The sequence below is a fragment of the Haliotis asinina genome, chromosome 15, assembly GCF_037392515.1.
Source record: "Haliotis asinina isolate JCU_RB_2024 chromosome 15, JCU_Hal_asi_v2, whole genome shotgun sequence".
Lineage (NCBI taxonomy): Eukaryota > Metazoa > Mollusca > Gastropoda > Lepetellida > Haliotidae > Haliotis > Haliotis asinina.
The window spans coordinates 27,004,213-27,024,163 of record NC_090294.1 but is presented as its reverse complement, the minus strand read 5'-3'; the positions used below and the strand labels follow the sequence as shown (position 1 = coordinate 27,024,163).

General features: G+C 41.9%; 1 protein-coding gene across 1 annotated transcript; it reads right to left on the bottom strand.

The window, feature by feature from the left end:
- Positions 1 to 4,903: 4,903 nt before the first annotated feature.
- LOC137265787 (myeloperoxidase-like) lies at positions 4,904 to 19,214 on the bottom strand. Its single transcript, XM_067801244.1, has 12 exons — positions 19,156 to 19,214; positions 14,491 to 14,668; positions 13,288 to 13,412; positions 11,854 to 12,027; positions 10,639 to 10,693; positions 10,194 to 10,303; positions 9,265 to 9,366; positions 8,739 to 8,837; positions 7,651 to 8,308; positions 6,290 to 6,459; positions 5,513 to 5,618; positions 4,904 to 5,376 (listed from the first exon to the last, which is right to left on the bottom strand). The coding sequence occupies exons 4-12, from the start codon at positions 11,912 to 11,914 to the stop codon at positions 5,184 to 5,186; spliced, it is 1,554 nt and encodes a 517-aa protein (XP_067657345.1). The 5' UTR covers positions 11,915 to 12,027; positions 13,288 to 13,412; positions 14,491 to 14,668; positions 19,156 to 19,214; the 3' UTR covers positions 4,904 to 5,183.
- Positions 19,215 to 19,951: the final 737 nt, after the last annotated feature.

Sequence of the window (19,951 nt, the reverse complement as noted above, 5' to 3'; positions counted from 1 at the left end):
CATTGGCCATTACCATATGGAGAAACAGTGACTTTTCATCTAGGTCTCTGAGTACCCTCGTTTAAGTTTGTTTGATCACAGCGTTCCACCTTCATACGGACAGCAAATGCATTCTAAAACACCACACGAAATTAAAGGTTTCAAATTTCTTAAAACAATGACACGTGATTGACATACACCCTACTTGAGCCAATTGAAACCTTCCAAAACAAAGGAAATAACCGCTTATCAGACACAAGAACGACTCATGCTCAACACCATCATGGTGAGATATAAGTGAAACACAAGTCACTCGAAAACTTGGACAGGAACTACAACGAACGGAAGAGAGCGATCAAATCTCGGTTGCTTCTGTATCGTCGGAGATCGTCTAATTTGGACGACGACAGGCGCCCGATGAAACAATTAAGCCGATTGTTGGGTAGCAGCGTCTCTGAAGACTTCCGTTTATTGTTTTCTCAAGAGCCCCATGTCCGGTTCTTACGTGGCTTTGATTGTTCCATGGGCTTCTAATTGTTGATAGTAATTGAACACCATTGTGGTATTACGTAGATAGAATTCTGTGGCGGCGTTTAGGTATATAATGCTGGATAATGAAGTGGACGAAAATCTGATTTCTATTTAAAAGGATCGAGTTCATGATACACTGCAGGGAAAATAATTCATAGTTATTAATAAACCATGTGATAAACTTGCTTGAACTTACACAAAATTCATGTCTTTATGTCAAGAACTCATTTTGCTCGATAGCATCTGCCCAATTTATTGTAAAGGAAACCCTTTGGAAGTTGTTATGAAAGGTTTAAGACCCGTTCATACAAACGAGTGTAAGACGTCAGTGCATTTCACCATGTTTGTGGACTTAACAACATAGTATATACGTTTAAGCAGCTATTCCCAAAAGGGCTATATGGAAGTTTTCGAGACAGCATCCTAAAATATTTTGACATTTTCAAATGATTTTTAGAATATAAGATAGATAAGAATATAGTAGATTTTAACTGACGGGTATATCCAGGCCCAGTGTGTCTTTAAGAGTAGGGATACAAATGGTATGCTTATGAAGTTACTGGCCCCATATCAGCGTATTAAAGACAGGAGTATTGTAAGTGAGAGAACATGCTGGGTGAGAGAGAGACTGTTCGGTAACTCATGTGAAATCAGATTGTGTGCGACATTTCATGATGTATTTTTATAGATACGATAAATGGGTTTAACCAGACTCAGTTTAGATGAAGGACGCTTCCTGTAGTATTTCAGTAATACCATGAAGTGTCAGCTTGAGCTGTGACATGGACCCGAGGAGAGGCCTAGCTACGACATTAACAACTTACTCAACCAAAAAGTACGAGCACTAATAAAACCAAATGGAGAGGAAGAAACTAACAATGGTTTCTGGTATGCGCGGGAAAAAATGTCGTCAGGCTTCAGGTGGTGATTCCCGTTCAATAATGTGATAGTTGAGACTTTCCAGAGTACTCATGACAGACCAACATCATCACCAACCCTAGAGGTCTTGCCGCCTCTCCTTCAGTCGATATTTTCCCCAGCATGGTTTCTAAAATATGTCACACAGGAGGGGCTGATAATTCAAACTATAAGACAAATACATCAACGATCTACTCAAATATGCGAAAACATTTAAGCATCAATTCTGGAATGATGATCACGGTTATCACCGGACGGTTATCTCTTAAGCGTGGCTACCTTGTCTCAAAGGCCGAAGAATTACATCAACGCCATCTATTGGCCAAGGGTGAACAACCCTGTTTACAGAAACTTTGACACTGTATGGAGTTGTACAGGAGATGATATGTTCAGGAGCTTAAGACCCACCCATCAATGGACGTATGAGATGGCGTGAATAAGTTGAGATGGGTCAGTTGTTCTAATGTTATTTATCAAAGGGAGATAAACGATTTGCTAACGTTTCACATGAATATGAATCAGGGAGATATCTGACAAAGCAAGGATTAAAATTGTGTTAGGACTAACCCTATTGTTTGTACTTACTCGCTGGTGCTGAGGCATAACTCTAAACAGTTTCCGTGCGCTTCCATTAACCTAGTGACACTTGAGGATCACCTTGAGAATAAACCTGGAATCGTCCCGTGTTTAAAGTACAGTTTTTAACTCTATTTGTATTGTTTAATATTGCTCAGTATAACGGAAACGGGTCCTAAAAGTATTAATTCTTGTCAGAAATGTAAATGGAAAATAACTGAAAGTATTTAAATGGTGATTGGAAAAAAATATCGATTTCTCCGTCTAATTGCTTACTCACAGGCGGATCCCGAAGGAGCTGCAGGGGTGAGCATTCCGCCTTTTGTCATCAAATTATTTTGAATGACCATTGAAACTCGGGTGAAAATGAAGTGTGCACCACCCACCCCCTTTTCTCAATAGTATGCACCCCTCTTTCTCAAAGATTACATCACCGCATCTATTGGCCAAGGGTGAAAACCCTGTTTACAGAAACTTTGACACTGTATGGAGTTGTACAGGAGATATTATGTTCGGGAGCTTAAGACCCACCCATCAATGGACCTGTATCCGCCAATGTTACTGGATCCAACAGAGTGTATCAATTAGATAAACGTTCATGTCATTATAAATACCTTATACGAGTTGGTGTTGGCTTACATTAGTTTCCCAGCCGGACTTCATGAAGTTGACGAGGCGGTGGAGAACACTTGTTCGTCACGTCGAAAGCCCCAGTTCGAATGGGTATAAAACCCAACTCACCAATGAAGCTTCCTCTAATGACTGAGTGAGTGAGTATGGTTTTAAAGCGCTTTAGAATATACCACGACGCCATAAATCGATTTCGCACTCTGAGAATCGAACCCGGGTCTTCAGCGAGACGTGCGGACGCTTTAACCACTGGGCACTCATCGGACCTCAGTGAAATGATTGATCGTGGGTTTACAATACCCCGTAAGTAATACCCCGTGAATACCCCTCTTAGTACCTCTATCCTTCAGGATATAACGTTTTACCGTTTATCAATATCAACATCAGGAGTCTATAGGATTTGAGAAGTCACATCGGACTCTGGCGCCATACTGAACCGCTCTGGCGGCCCAGTGATAACATCTACTTCAGTTTATATAAATCACTTCGCTAAAGGAGACGTTTTACTGTAAAATTAACTTGCCATGGTGTTTGTGGTGTATGGCAAGGTGTACACTAACACCTTGTGGATTTGAACTTAATGTGGGGGGTTGTTGACACCCGGGAGCTGCGGACAAGACTGATAATAGGTTCAGTTTAATGTTCTACTATACAGTGACCGCCACGCTGACTAGGTAAACTGAACCACACGGACTGTCAAATTGTGACACAAAGCGTTCGCGAAAGGGTCAGTGTATCTTGCTCTATTGGTCTGACAAAAACACAAACACGTACACAGGCAAGTAAATTTAAAAAGTGAAAAACACAAAAAGGTCAAAAATGACAAAATGTTTGGTACTGAGAGAGTAAATTTAGTTAACTTTCAAACCGCTTTTAGCAATATTCCATCAATAACTCGGCTAGGGGACACCTGAAATGGGTATTCACACATTGTACCTATGTGGGGAATCGAAACAGGATCTTCGGAGAGACGAGTGAACGCTTACCAGCTACCTTATTAACTTATGTTTTTCACATGTGTAACACATTATAGCTCTTGATTGCTTCACCAATGAATTGTACCGTTTTGTGAGGCTTTATGAAAGATTTGTAGAGAGCCTGATCAATTGTACATGAAATGTAGAACGGCTGGACACTCAGAGGTGGTGTGGTAGCCGTCTGTCCCCTGCCATGAAATTTGTACAAGCCGCGTAAAACTGAACCCACTCACTCACTAACCATTGTTGGTTCACGAAAGGTGGACGAAATATAGGATAGTATTGTCTGGAACAATGAAGTCAACAGTGAATCATAAACAAACAATAAAACCCCGATAATCCAGACATAGCGTTTTCAAAGAAAACTCCTGGAATAATAAATGACTCACGAATGAAAGGTAAGTCTTTTTTGCGATGTCAAGCTGACTCCAACTTCAATCTGTCCGAAAAGTGGCATGTAATGCGTTCAGTTTTGCTTACGTGTCAAGATTCGGGTTAGAACTGATCCTCAGTAGCCCATGCTTGTGGAAAGCGGGATCCGGTGGTCAGGCTCACTGACTTGGTCGACACGTGTCATCGTATCCCATTTGTGTAAACCGATGCTCATGTTGTTAATCACTGGATTGCCTGGTCCAGACTCGAGTATTTACAGACCGTCGCTACGTAGCTTTGATATTGCTGAGTGCGACGCAAAACTAAACTCACTCACGCACTCATTTCCGCCACTTAGAGAACCATTTCAATCGCATACCTGTTATTGCACCTTTGGAAGGTATGCCCAAGAAGTATCAAACATGACCTTTAGGAACCAGTTACGAAGTCTGGCAATAATGTCGAATATGGTTCATCCAGACACACATCAGCGCCCGCCAACAGGCGAGAAGATGTGACTTATCGATAGAAGGGAGATAACTCTATGAAAACTATCGCAAGTGAAATACGTTCATGTCATTTCTGTATGCGAGGGACCAGGGCCAGGATCGAGGCCGAAGACCCGAGTTCGATCGCAAATTGCGTAAAACTGGGGAAGGCATTGGTGATATCTTGCCTCGTTATTCCGAGATGACAAATAAAAATAGTCTGATTTTAGAAAATGTGTTGTCTTTAAAGTATTGTTCCAAAACGATGCGATTTGATCTTCTCCATTTATTACTATAAAGGCTATTACCAATCTTAATTTGTAAAACGTATTTGGATGACAGCTTCTCCTTTATTGCATAACACCACGTTTTGTGGCTGCTTCTTCCTTGTCATTCATATACTCGTCTAATACATTCACCAACTTCAAAATGCCTCTTATGATTCTTTATTTTTTTATCAATTTCCCCCATATCAGTCTGTTGCTGGTTAAGATTAGAGAAGAGAAACGCATTAAAAATACAGATAGAATTAACGCGATAATAGGTTTCGGTGTTCCTGCTTCCGTGTAAGGTGGACAGTGTCCTTTTCAGCCGAGTAATGGCTTAATGAACACAGTCCATGTCACTTGAAAAGTAAACACACACTGTCGCGATGAATATTACGGGTTGTGTTCTTTGTCCACCTTTCTGTTCGTATTCCGTACATATTGCGCTAGCCTTGCTGTCTGCCCCCACCCGGGCGTCCACCCGGGCGTCCACCAGGCCTTCCTCCTGGAGGCTGCGAAGGCCGTGGACGCCGTGTTGATGGTGGTCCATCTGGTTGTGTAGTCTGTGTAGGTTCGGGACCCCACAAGGACAGGTTTAAGAATGGGATTTCCGTTGAACTGCAGTCAACAACCCGGTTGCTGAGGAAGAAAATATCCATGTAGTAAATGAATGGAAGAAATGATAGCTATGTTTCATTGGCCATCATTAATCTTTGACTCAAGAGAGCTGATCCTGAAGTAAGGGACATAACTCTTTTCAGCGTATTTGACTTACTTTCCAGCTGTAGGCAAAACGAAAGGCTGTGTCTGTATTCTGGTGATGTTGATGTTTTCACAGATGATGCGGGATAGAGATACCTCCTCCAAAGTGGCAATTTGTTCTGCAACAGAACCAACCCCACAGTGTTTAGGCCTTCGACACTAACAGCAGTATTCCAGGAACATTCAGGGCAAGACATCAGAAGTGGACTTCAAACATTATACATGTGTGAGGAATCGAAACATGGCCATGGTTCAAACGGTATCACGGCGGGGGACACTAGATAGGGGATTCACCCATTTGCAGTCTTTCAGTACGTCGATGGAACCATGTTTACCCGATCGCCTCTTGACATCAATACAGAATTAAAACACGAATGGAAGTCTTTGCCGCTTTTGAGAATAATCAAGGAGAGGGACACCAGCCATGTGCTTTACACATATTACCCGTGTTGAAATTCGAGCACCTCAACCAAACTGAACTGTTGAACAGCTCATTAGGCGGATCCAGGAATTTTCAAAGGAGGTCGGGGTTCAGGGGTTTTGAAATAATACAAACCGCAAATGAAAAACATTAACATCAATGTGTTCGTTAGTCATTGCCAAAGATAGTTGCGGAGGGGGAGGGGGAGGGGTGTGGTGGTTCGGACAGACCACCCACACCTTCTTTTCCTGGACACATCCCCAACCCACCGGTCGGATCCGCCAAAGACCACAACCATAGAGCTAGCCGGCGTTCCCTGGATTGCGGTGGACCCGCTGACCTCGACAAATCGGATGTCATTTCACCTACCTGTAGTGAAGCCCTTCACTGGATCGTTGGTCTCGTACCAGTAACTGTCGCCATACTTCAAGTCAGCGAACTGCTCTCCCAGCAAACAGACATACAAGCTCCCTACAGCAGCACCTCGAACTGGAGCTTCAGACACGCCTCCAGTGTACAAGTCAATATCTTCAGGAGATCTGAAACCCGTGATGTTAATTGAGCTAGGGAGTGTACTTTCACGCCGCATTCAACAATATATCATCTGATTCCGTTCGTCGCCTCTTACGTCGGTTGGTGTGTTGTTCAAGGTCATATCAACACTATTCCAGCTATATAGGGGCAGTTTGTAAAGAATAGTCTGAACCAAACACTCCAGTGATCAACAGCATGAGCGTCAATCTATGCAACTTGCAATTCGCTGACATGAGACAACCAAGTTGGGGCTGTGGAGCAGACGAATAGTTGAAACGTCCGCTCGTCAAGCTGAAGTCCCGGCTTCGATTCTGCACATGGGTACAATGTGTGAAGTCCATTCCTGGTGTACCCCGCCTTGAATTGCAGAAATATTGCTAAAAACTGTTAAAAATCATACTCACTCACAATTCAGTGAAACTTTTGTCCTCTATTTGTTGAGATTTTATGACCGCTTTGATCAATGTTCGATCACTTTCCCGGGTTTCACAATGAGTTTTAAGGGAATCATTACACAGATAAATACGCGAAACCAAACCAAAACTGCGCTTATCACTAACTAATCACTAAGGCGGTTTGGGTTTTAATTACTATTGGGTTGATAGCAAACTATAGGAAGTTTCAACAACATCAGCGGAATTACAGTTTTGTGAGTGAGTGAGTATGGTTTTACGCCGCGTTTAGCAATATTCCAGCAATATCACGGCGGGGGATACCATAAAAGGGCTTCACACATTACATCCATGTGGAGAATCGAGCCTGTGTCTTCAGCGTGACTTGCGGACGCTTCAACCACAAAGCTACTCCACCACCCCGTCCAGCAGAGAAGGCTGGTTTATTTAATACGTCATAGTTTTCCAGTTTCTTCCCCAAGTGAACAAATCCTGTCACAATTAAGTTCAGGAGCAGGGACCATAATACAGAACTTATAATTGAAAGTTCCGCGTACAACAGTGCAAAAAAACTTTGTATGCGCAATTCACCCAACGATAAAAGGTTACATAAATGTACAGAGGGAAACATATATGGGATCTATGAAAGCACAAGTGTTCCTGTAATTTTTCCAGGTTTCGTCACATGCTGTGCGCTACGAAGCTTGTGAAGAAATCTTGGAAACAAACAGAGGAACACTTGTGGTTTCATTTGTTCCATTGTGGTTGTCTTTCAGTATATTAGGGATTAAACATTTAACTCACGCATATGTCCTTTGAATGTCTCGACCAGCTCGCCCACCAAAAACGTTGGTTGGAAAAGTAACATTGGGCAGATTGCAGTATTGTCTCCATGCGTTGTAGGGAGGAAGGCCGTGATCTCTTCCCCTCTGGATGTTGAGAGCCACGATGTCCATTCCAGTCTCGGCTGTGGTTTCAAATAAATGGTTCCTCATCTCGTCCGAGTACCAGGCATCAACATTCTGATTTCCTCCGTCAAGAAGGCCGTCGAAGACAGATTCAATGTTCTTTCGGACGAATGAAGGTCGATTGTACATTTGTGTCAAAGGTACGTCTCTATTTTCGAAGCTCATGGTTTTGCTAATCATTGTATGTCCAAATCGGAAAGACGCCGTCGAGAAGACGTTTGAAAGAGTAGGATTGACCTCCTCGATGTACTCGTAGTCACCGGAAGTGAGACCATAACGTATCATGGCGTCACTTCCGATGATTTCCGGTAGCCATTCGTTGTACGTTATGACCTGTAACTCCGCCCCGACTATCTTCCTGGCTTCGTTGAAGATACGTTCGTGAGACCAGGTGGGTTGCAGAGACACTAAGGCCCTGGCAATGCGGTTGTGTTCGCGGACGAAGAGGGTATGGAGTCCAGAGAGGCCGGGAACAACGTTCACACGACTGTCGCCTGGAAAAGGAGCAGAGCAAGGGCTTCACGGAGGATGAAGATGATGAGCCTGGTGATGATAATTATTTTCTCTGCTTAGCAACAAGGACTGTAATATTGATCATTGTTAATTCTATTTTGTTGTGATATCCAGGAATGTCATATTGATAATTATATTTGAAGGGTTGATAAAAAAATGAAGCAGAGAGGATTCTCGTGATCTGGGCACAATCAGGCTGGTCAGACTCATCATCTGCTCAGGGCCCTTTCCCCCTCTACACGTATCCCACACACGAAACGCTCCTCAGTCGCATCCACGGGGAATTTCCTGTTTTTGGTTTTACTATTTCTATTTCATATTGTTTTTATTTCATTATTTTGGGGGGATCGAGTCGGACTGGTTTGGCGTCTAATATTCTGTCCTCTCATGACCTCAGTGGAAAATACGAACCTGCAAGGAAACACACGTCTTCTGGGTCTGTGGGGTCAAGGACGCACGCGGTCTTCGCTCCAGCTGGCAGCAGGTTGTCGGGCGTCACCTCCAGAAGACCTGCGGCAAGATTGTACAGTCAGTGAATTAGATTCGGTTCAGACCGTTGGTCTAAAACGCGTCCCATTACTCCCCTTACTGAGTTCAGGTGCTTTGCTTTCTGAGACAAGATGGGTTAGAATGGCCTTCAACAATCCATGCTTGTCGCGAGAGGGGAAAGGCGGGATTAGGTAGTCAGGCCTCGGATGACACATGTCATCGTATCCCCAGTTGCGTAGACCGAAGCTCATGATCTTGATCGCCGAATTGTCTGGTCCAACTTGATTATTTACAGATCGCCGCTATATAACTGTAATGTTGATGAGTGCGGCTTAAAAGACAGTCTGAAACACTCACTTTCCAGTCGCGCTCTTCCTCATTCAACACTCATTCAAAGTTCTCACTCGCTCACGAATGCCGTTGAACATACGGTGGGATAGATACTAACCGCCCGTGTCGTCCATGAGACTCGCCGTCAACTCAGAATTCGCTCCGTAGATCTGTGAGCCGTCGATGAATGCTGTCAAGGAGTTCTTCTGTTCCCGGGGTTCTGGAACAGATCGCGCGAACACCGTGTAACAGATGCATATTTTGTGTTACCATTCACAGGTTAAACTAGGATAGATCTCTCCTTATTTGTTCCTTGTATTGCACATTTACTGATGCTTTTCACTTTATTACACCTGTGAAGATCTTAGTTAGAACTGATCTTAAGCGCCCCATGCTTGTAGTAAGAAGTTACTAACGGGGTCGGATGGTCAGTTTCACTGACTTGGTTGATACCGTTGGATATGTCGATGTTCATGCTGTTGATAACTGAATTGTCTGGCCCAGACTGGTTTATTTACATTCCTATAGCTGGAATATTGGTGAATGAGGCGTTAAACAACACATCAACAAAATAAACCAACATTATAACTAAATACGCAAATAACAGATTAACAATGATCCAACCAGTCGTTTGTTTATTTCATTAATGCTTGATGAGCACTAGCTGCACGTTTGGTTAAATCGAGTTCGAGGCCTTGTCCAGTAGTGGATTGGATGACCCGATAACGTCATGACAGTAATCACCAGTTTTGATCCTAATCACTCACAGGAAGTCGTGATATATACATGTACTCTTTAAAAAGTAGGGGAACTTTATTTAATAATTTACGACTGAATAAGATTGGGAGATATATAACGCAGTCAATTAGTGCTGATTTGATGATGAATGTTTTGAGAGTGCATCGCCACTTCCTCATGACCACAGTTGTTTGTACAGGAATCGCTCTTGAAAGATGACTGGTGAATGATGTGACATTTGCAGCAGGTAAAACAATGTGGTTCCTGGATTATGCGACAAACTACTGCCATACAGACAAACACACTTACCTCCTGGTCCGACCTCAGCTGGCTCGGAGCGGACGAAGTTCATGCAGTCTCGGGTGGTGAAGGTTGGGTCCCCAGATGGCAAGGATATCGGAAAACAAGGATTGGTGGGACTAGAAAAATGGATATCATTGGGAATAAATTATTGGGAATGGTCACGTGACAAATGCCATGTTTTGACATTTGTCACTGACAATGTGTTCATTTCTTAATGGAATAGAACAGTTCTACTATGCCTGCAAAGAAGTTTATGTATTGCTGATTCGTGAGTAGAACATATGTATTTAATCATTGAGGTTATATTACTTATGGATGATTTTTACTCCGGTATAACGTTTGTGATGAAGGAAGAACGAGAGGATTCGAAGTCTTAACTGCTCCATGCAATATCCACTAACGTTGTCTCCCTTCATGAGAAACTTCTGTTATCTCGAAAGGTCCAACTCACTTTGTAGTCGCATCTTCGACAGAATTACAGCTGCACTGGATCTTTTCACCGTTTTCTAATGAAGAGATAGAAAAGAAGAAAAGTAAGTTGTCATTGTGACGAGTTATGCAAGGAAACTAGCTTTTGTCCCTAAGTTTGCTTTAATATATTTCTCACGTTTTCATTCCAAGAAAGAAAGAAACAAACAAACAAAACTTGTTTGAGTAGCCATGATAGATTTACAGCCACTAGTCAGAGTAACCTCCCTTCCCCCAACAATCAAAGGTAGTTCTCCATGTTGCTGACCTCAACCTCACTATCACCATCACTACTACTGCTGCTGCTGCTACTACTACTGTCACTACTACCACCACCACCACCACCACCACCACCACCACTACTACTATTACTACTACTACTACTACTCCGAATTTCATTTAACTTGTAAAAAACTGTTTAACAAACGATCATAGTTTCAAACTGGTTTGTTTGTTTGTGTTACAAGGGGATGTGCACATTAAATGAAACACCCAGAACAAGTCGGGTTTGTGTAAGTTAACGCTCATCACGTAGAGTGGAGTTGTTGGGCACTGTTCCATCTACTGTGCTTACTGCCTAATACAAACCAGAAATATTGATTTGAATCTGTGGTCGTTTGTTAAGCAACTTTTATCCTAAGTTGAATAAAATTCAACTACCTAAACATTTTACCAATATGTATTTCATGCTCACCCAGAAAGCTACATACATTTTAATGTAATTGTGATACAATCAAACGAAACAGATTTACACATATGCCTGTTCTCATCTGCTAAACAATATTAGAGAAGTATTTTCTGCCGCTCTGACAGATACTTAGCGATGATTCATTGAATGGGTGAGTTTAGTTTTACGCCGCACACAACACTATTTCAGCTATAAGGCGGCGTCTCTAATTAATCAATTCTGGACTCGATCAACAATAATAGCGTCAATCTACACAAAGGGGACACGACTACATGCGTGAACCAAGTCAGCGAACCTGACCATCCGACCCCGTAGTCGCCACTTAGGACAAGCATGGGTTACTGAAGACCAGTTCTAACCAGGATCTCCACTCACTTCACTGACTTGTGAACACCATACCAGCTGAAAACTGAGTGTTTCAGTTGTATACCGGCGTGATGCTTTTCTATTGTCGGACATCCCGAAATGATAGAGGTCAACACAGAATCTAATCAGACTGATATCACGTACCGGTAGTGACGGGGGTACCCGTCAGGTCGTGATCAAGGAACTGCCCCCATTGCATGGCCATTGCGTTGAGTCGGCGGGAAGTCCGATCCAACTCGAAGTGAACATTATTGCTGATTGTGCGGGCATTCGGTAAAGGTGACCCGGAGACAGCATTGATCCGAGGGGTGCCCTGATCTGGAAAGTACGGAACAGTCAAGTGGATAAATAGATTTGTTTTAGTGATAAAAGTGAGTGACTGAGTGAGTTTTCTTTAACGCTGTAACGTTTATCCGTGAGGAGAGCTTGCTGTAATACAGGTCTTTCACGTTTCACTTTGAGCGAAACTTTTCGCTGACACCGTGGCGGGGGCTAGCTGAGTGGTTAAAGCGTTCGCTCGTCACGCCAAAGACCCGGGTTCGATTCCCAACATGTGCACATCGTGTGCGATCCATTTCTGGTGTCCCCCGCCGTGATATTGGTGGAATATTGCTAAAAGCGGCGTAAAACTAAACTCACCCATTTACTCACTCGCTCACTTTGCTCACACGACTGTGCCTCATCAGTACATGACCGATTTTAACCTTTTTAAGTGAGAGAGTAAATTTAGTTGTACGCCCCACTCACAATATTTCAGTTATACGGCGGCGGTCTGTAAATAATCGATTCTGGACCAGACTATCCAGTGATTACTGAAGGTGTTTGAATATTAAATACACAGATTCTTTTACTTGAGTTATTGAAACTTTGTAAATTTTTGTTTTTTTTGTTATTGTTTTTATTTCAGCTAAAAACAGTGGTTTCAACCTGCAAATTCGTTTACAATGATATGTCAACGAACATCGCCTGACCGTCAGACCCCGATTGTCGCCTCTTACGACAAGCATGGGTGATTGAAGACAGATGCTTATCGGTGTCTTCACGAGTAGCAAACTTACTGAGAAATGACAGATCATTTTGTTTGCTTGTTTGTTGTTTAACACTGCACTCCACCTACATGGAAGTGTTCTGTAAACTGAACCAGACAATCCGGTGATCAACATCATGAACATCGATCTACGCTGCGCTCAGCAATATCACTAATAGTGGATGAAGGCTGTCTCGCGTTTACGAAAACGTGTTCACATATATTCATCATTTCTAGGGGCGGTGGGGTAGACTAATGGTTCGCTCGTCACGCCGAAGACCCGGGTTCGATTCCCCACATGGGTACAATGTGTGAAGCCCATTTTCTGGTGTCCCCTGCCGTGATATTGCTGGAATATTGCTAAAAAGCGGTGTAAAACTAAACTCACTCACTCATCATTTCTAACTTCTGCAAATGTCAAATTACACATTAGATTAAATACAAGATGTTTCGAAATTTAAGAAAACAATATTAAGGGAAATACGGCACTGATCCTAGCTTTCTTTTCAGCGAGTTAGTTAGAATTAGTTATTTTCTGTCTTCGCACTCACCATCGTTGTATTTCGCCGGTAGGACTCGCCTGAACTTCTGGTTGGCGGAACCCCAGGAAGAGTGCTCATTGTTGTTGCAGACGCCGTCTATTGTCCTGAAGCGGTCCGGCTGGCATGTCTGGCGTCTACAACACAACAACATGTTTGTGTTTTGTTTGTTGGTGTTTAACTTCACATTCCCAAACTCGTGGCAACAATATGTGAGATGACGTGTTTTAATCAAATGTTTGGTTTCCTGCTGTTTGTTGTTTGACGTCACAAAATTCTAACTATATAGTATCCGTGAAGGTCCGGGGTAGAATAGGCCTTCAGCAGTCCATGCTGGCCATAAAAGGCGATTTTTGTTGGTCGTAAGAGGCGACTAACGGGATCGTGTGGTCAGGCATGCTGACTTGGTTAACACATGTCATCGTTCCCAGTTCCCAGATCGATGCTCATGCTTTTGATCACTGGATTGTCTGGTAAAACTAAACTCACTCACTCTAACTATATGGCAGAGGTTTGTAAATAACGGACCTAGTCAATTATCAGTATCATGAACATCAATCTTCACAACTGGCATACGATGACATGTGTAAGCAACCTGACCACACGATCCCGTTATTCGCCTCTTTCGACAAGCATGGCTTGCTGAAGACCAATTCTAACCCCGGATCTTCAAGGGTTACACACGGATTACACGCGTAAAATTAAACTTTACTTGTCTTAGGGGCGATGGTGTAGCCTTGTGGTCAAAGAGGTCTCTCTTCACGCCGAAAATCGGGGTTCGATCCCTACATGGGTTCAGTGTGTGAAGTTCGTTTCTGGTAGCCCTGTCGTGATATTGCTGGACTATTGTTTAAGGCAACGTAAAGCTTAAATCAGTTTTGATCTGGCCCGACTTGCCACAGTTGATGGATGTACGTTTTTCACGTTTTGTTTCTTAAGCATCCTACGAAAATAAAATTTCATGTGTAACATAAGGGAGATAGATTTCTACAAAAAAAACTAAAAAAAAACAAAAACCGTGATTTGTCTTAGATGTTGCAAATAACCTTACAAAAATCCCTCATTCTGTATTTTTGTATATACTACTGTTCAAAATAAGTCAGTATTGGTATTTTCATGATTGATATTTTATCAGTGTCTCCATGAACTGATTATTCATTATTTCAAAATTTGCATATATCCATAACTATTTTTGTTCAGTATAATACCACTCACTTGACAACACGTTTGCCACCTGTGTCTGTGCGTGGACCTTTGGCGATCTGACCCGTCGACTCGGCATCGTACACAGTTGATAGGACCGACTTCTGTCCAGTGCCTGTATTTTGACCGTTGGCGATCTGACCCGCTGACTGTGCGTCGTACTCAGTCTGCAGGATCGACTTATCACTTGCTGAAAAACGTGAAATCGGGTTCAGTGGTACACCTTAAGGGCAGTGGGGTAGCGTAGTGGTTAAAGTGCTCGCTCGGCGTGTTTGATTGTCCCACGCGGGTACAATCTGTGAAGCTTATTGTTGGTGTCACCCAATATGGTGGTGCTGGACTTGTGCCAAAAGCGGAGTAAAACCATATTCGCCTTCGACTTGCTCTCTCAATTGAGTACCTCAATACGGACAGTTCAACGGTGATTCCTTTCAGGTCATGTGACATCTAATATGGTCAGGTTCATCAGCCCAACACCAATCATGCGATTCCACAAACGGAGAGTGAATAACGTTCGGTTGAGTTCCGTTACATATATCTTCATGAAGGAACAAAAGTATTATGTTAGTTAATTAATGTGGCATATTTATATATAGTGCACATATGTACGCAATGAGCACATGCTCAAGGTGCTGGTATTTTCCCCTCCGTCACTGGATATTAGTCTCAACGGCAACAACGTATCATCAATCTCAACTCCACGGGGATCATACGCCGATACAGTCTGCCCACAAGTTGACCGCAAGGTTTTTACACCCGGTCACAGGTGGGTTCGATCCCAGCACCTCCAAACTCACTGGATCACTAGCCTGGCACCTCAGAAAGCTCACCAATAACCACGCCCCACAATATACCAAACAGTATACCAAACGGACGGCCAAACTTTCTATGCGTGATTTCATTTTCGTAACAAATTTACGAAATGCAACTTAAAAAACAAACAGTTTTTCATGTTTTTGTATCTTCTCTGAGACCTATGTGCTTAAGCTCTGAATCAGTAAACACAGTTACCTTCTATTCTTAACTTGTGTTAAGTGGCATGTAGGTCTATTTCTCAGCCTATTCTTTGTGTCCATATCAAGTATGTGTTTTGGAAAACGTCAGGGATTTACCTTTTCCATAAGGTTCAGGGTAGTTATTTTGTCGTTTTTTTCTTGTTCATATAGCTTGAACGCGATGAAAAGGATCGCGACAATGTCTCGGTTAAGTGAAGTGCAATTATGGCAGTTTCTAAATTGACAGAAATCCCACCTGCCAGTTCTTCTCTCATCACTAAGGGTTCATGAAGAGTTCACTCCTTAAGAGTCCTACAGCATGACTCAACCAAGTTTACGTCAGCATACACTGTATGGTTGGTTGAGCATGGATAGGAACTTTACGTAAATCTGTCATATATTTACAATGAAATCTTTCATGTTCAGCATTAACATTTTCCGACGTACAGTTCATCAGTACCTCCGAAGGTCAACAACCTTTCGGGAATGAATCATTAGCAAATAGAGTTGACATCGGGTGGGCGAGAAACGTGGGACACCAAACAAAGTCTTTCAATGGCGAGCCAATTTTTTCAACTGTTCACCCGTAGAAAATAGTCACGACTACATGCGGTACACGTCAAAGACGAAAAGTGCGTGGGTTTCGTGTTTGTAATCCGTAGATCAACACCTTAACCGCCGTCCTCACGTCCAAAACAAACTAGTTTAAAATTCCCACCCACGTTCCGAATGTAGACACCCAGATCAAATATCCCCCGAGGGGTGGGTCTCAAAAAGCCTGACAAAAACAAGTTATGATTATAATATTTTACCCGAGGGCCGGGTGTGGAGAAATTATGTCTTATCGTCTTAAGCCATTTTGGCCGGTTATAGGAGACCCCAGTAAACACGCACACTTCAGTAAAGTAGCGTGTGATAAAACACGAGCCCAAGCAATATTATTGCTTTATTGGTTTTATTGGGGTTGGTCGTTAGGTGTTATGCATTCCTCTTGTGCTGTCAAGCTAAGCTAAAGTAGCATGAATTATGTTTTTTTAGCATACACTCCAGAACGTATGTCACTTACAATAGCTACAAGTCCTGATATTTAATGGGATTATTTGAACATTCTGAATGCAATTCCTGACAACTTCACTAAACTGCCAGCAGACAGAAATAATGCTAATAATTCCCAAATGTAAAAGTATCTTTAAAATTCACATATATCTAATTCAGAAAAAATAGCTCTTCATTAAAAGCGTATTACTACTACCCTGAAAGCACCACCAGCACTCCCGCCTCAAAGTCCATGGATACCACTTGCGCAATGAGAGATTAACACAGTATTTTTGTTTGATGCAAGATAACAATATTTCCAAACGCTGTCAGTACTAGCAAAGTATGATATTTTTCAAACGTATGGAACTTAAAGGATATGACCGACAAACATTTCCATTGTTTTGGAAGATGCTAAACAGCCTTTCATTTCAAATCCTTTTCTGAACAGCCGAGACAAGATCTTCTTTATTTACATTATTTTCAGACCTGGATAAAACTACACATATAAAGTGCATTCATTCCATTGTGTGTTACCACCATTATGCATACATGAAAATAGTTCACGCACTGACCAAATATTTGACACATCAAGACTTTCACATGCCATAGGTTATGTTCAGCCACCATTACAAATACACGGATTCAGTTGACGTCAGGTCTAGACATTTGACTCATAAAGACATACTTAGATAAACATAACATGTGGATTTATATTGTGCTAAACTCCACTCACGAGGTGAGTGCTGAGAGCGTAACAGTCAAAGCAGACAAAAACCGTATAATCCAAACTGTCTGTTAGGTTATAGTCACGTGACTTATTCCACCGGGTACCCATTTTCTGTTGCCCATTTTGAACCTCACTTGCCTAAGGTGAGACCACATGTGTCATGTGCTTCGTTGTGGGGCAGGACTGAAGTCCTAGAAGCTCTCACGAGTTAAGCTGCTGATTGTGACCACAGCTTCATGCACAGGACCACACACCGCCACTCGCCAGCATGATGTTCCGTAGCTCAGGTTCAAGCACCGTTACGAATGCAAGGATTTAGTTCACGTCAGGGCCAGACATTTGACTCATAAACACTTATTTTCACATGCTACTATGAGGTTTCACAGCCAATATTCAACCACTATAAAGAGTACATGGAAATACTTTCATGGTCAAACATTTAGCACAGGAAGACACCTTCATTCGCCAGTATGATGTTCCATATATTATGTTCAACCACCATTTTAAATACGCGGCAATACTTTCATAGCCAAAATCTGGCGCATGAAGACACATCTTCACATGCTAGTATGCGTATGATCTTCCTTATCTTATGTCGACTATGGGTATATAACCCAACAATTCCAAAACTTAATCCAGCCATCATTAACTACATGGACATTAAATATTCCATTGTGGCTGACCCATGCTCTGGAGGAAGAACGGGGCCATGCAATATTATTATTTTATGTTTTCGGTTCCATGTAGAGTTCGTGCATATCTGGAGGCACGGGGTGGTCATACAAGAAATTATTGTGACTCGTTATGTGACTGGAGCCACTTAGTGTGTCTAAATGTGATAAAATGATACCATCATTTACCATAGTAACCTTGGAAGTCTCTGAAACATTGTGGAATGATAAAATTCCAGTTGATCGATATTTAATGAAAGTCAATATACTTAATCTAAAAAGATTGCTGCTTTTAGTTTCGTGTATGGGAGTCAATGTGTAAAGTGCATGTTTGTTTAAATCTTCGCGTTATTCTCTAATGTGCGATATGTAAATAATCAATTCTGGACTTGAAAATCAAGTGACTGATATCATGAGCATTGATCCAAGGAATTCCTAATGCGATGAGATGTACAAACCAACTCTCCTCTTATGACAAGTATGATTGGCTGAAGGTCCAACAAGGAGTGTCACTGAGCCTCCGTACACATAGCTGATGGGGATAATTGCGAATCCATGATTCAGCAGAGAGTATTTGATGACGAAAACACGGGACTGTTCAACTGTTTTTTGCATGTTATTCGGCATACACTGTACTTACATCCGTATACATGTACTTTCTTAACCACTCACTCGGTATTTGCAGTTATTTACTTGGCGTAAAGTACTTAAAACACTATTTAAGTTGGCCAACCATACAAACGCGTTCCACTTCATCACTCATGCAGTATAAACAACCTAAAGGTTTACGTAAAGTTTACACTTGAGCAGAACGTTTTTGGTTTTTTTTGAAAACGTGACAGTTCTTCCTTCATATTACATCAAAAAAGCCCATGCCCAATAATCACAGGTATTCTGTATTGAAAATTGAACTGTTTCTGCAGTAAAACATTCTTGCCCAACATACCAGAAATTAGCATGAAACAAGAACATTTGGCTTTTTTGACACATAACATGTTTATAAAACCCCAAAAGTTGACATTGTCACTTGCGGCCGTTCCTCAAGTGAAAATCCCACGGTAAGACTAATTTAACAAGATAGAATAAATATGCAAACCCATAGATTTCATGATGTATGTTTTGTGACAAGCATTTCATTTCAAGGCATCTACAAATCTTTTGACCCATCAATCTGAAATACTTGTTAATGTTCTTAACCTTTCATAATAAGGACGTACACCGGTATAAAATAATCACACTGTCTTACCTACAACGGTGAAGGAAATGATGAAGAGAGCCCATATCACGCTCGTCGTTGGCGCCGCCATGCTTGTGGAGCAAGCGCCTGTAACTGTGGTACTTATAGGCCTGCCCCTGACCCCTTCAGCTTATCGGGTATGTACACGTAAATGCCCTCACTACCAAATGACATAATGAGCAAGGTAGATACAGATTCATGAATTGACATCACTTAGTGGCTATAGATCCGTGAATGTGATTGTATTTAATATACTGGAGTAAGTAAATTGGGTACTTATTGTTTCACCTTGTCTGCCACCTGTTTACCAGACCTTGACATTACATTTTGACAAGCCTTGGGATATTTGCAGTATGTGGCATACCAAATGAATTGTTCCTGTAATGGAGGCTTTAACGCTATCGAGTCTACACTTTGCAAACCAGTGGCTGATATACTGAACAACGATCTGGTTGTTCAAATGATGACATACTATGAAGAAGCCCTATATTCCCAAATGCCATTTGTTATTTGTTCATGACATTAAACAATTAAAATAATGTGAATTAATGTGGATTAATAGCCAAAAAATGTGCGTTGTAACACGAGTTTTATTTTCTTCGCAAAGTAAGATGTTTCATTTCGACAACTGTCAATGATAAGTCATAAATATTGTGTTATGGTTATTTTCCAAGCTGACATAATCAGAAAAAGTTTTATATCCATTTGGGAACAGAACCGGGTATTGGGCTTGACAAGTGAACACAAGGCTATCATACAGTTGCAACTCTCAAGGGTAAAACAAGGTTAGTACATGTCGAGTCGT

Coding starts and splice junctions, on each gene's coding strand:
- LOC137265787 (XM_067801244.1), bottom strand. CDS start 11,914: ATGGCCATGCAATGGGGGCAGTTCCTTGATCACGACCTGACGGGTACC. Junction 10,694..11,853: donor GGGTACCCCCGTCACTACCG/GTACGTGATATC, acceptor TCTCTTCATTAG/AAAACGGTGAAAAGATCCAG. Junction 6,460..7,650: donor GACATTCAAAGGACATATGC/GTGAGTTAAATG, acceptor CACGGGTTTCAG/ATCTCCTGAAGATATTGACT.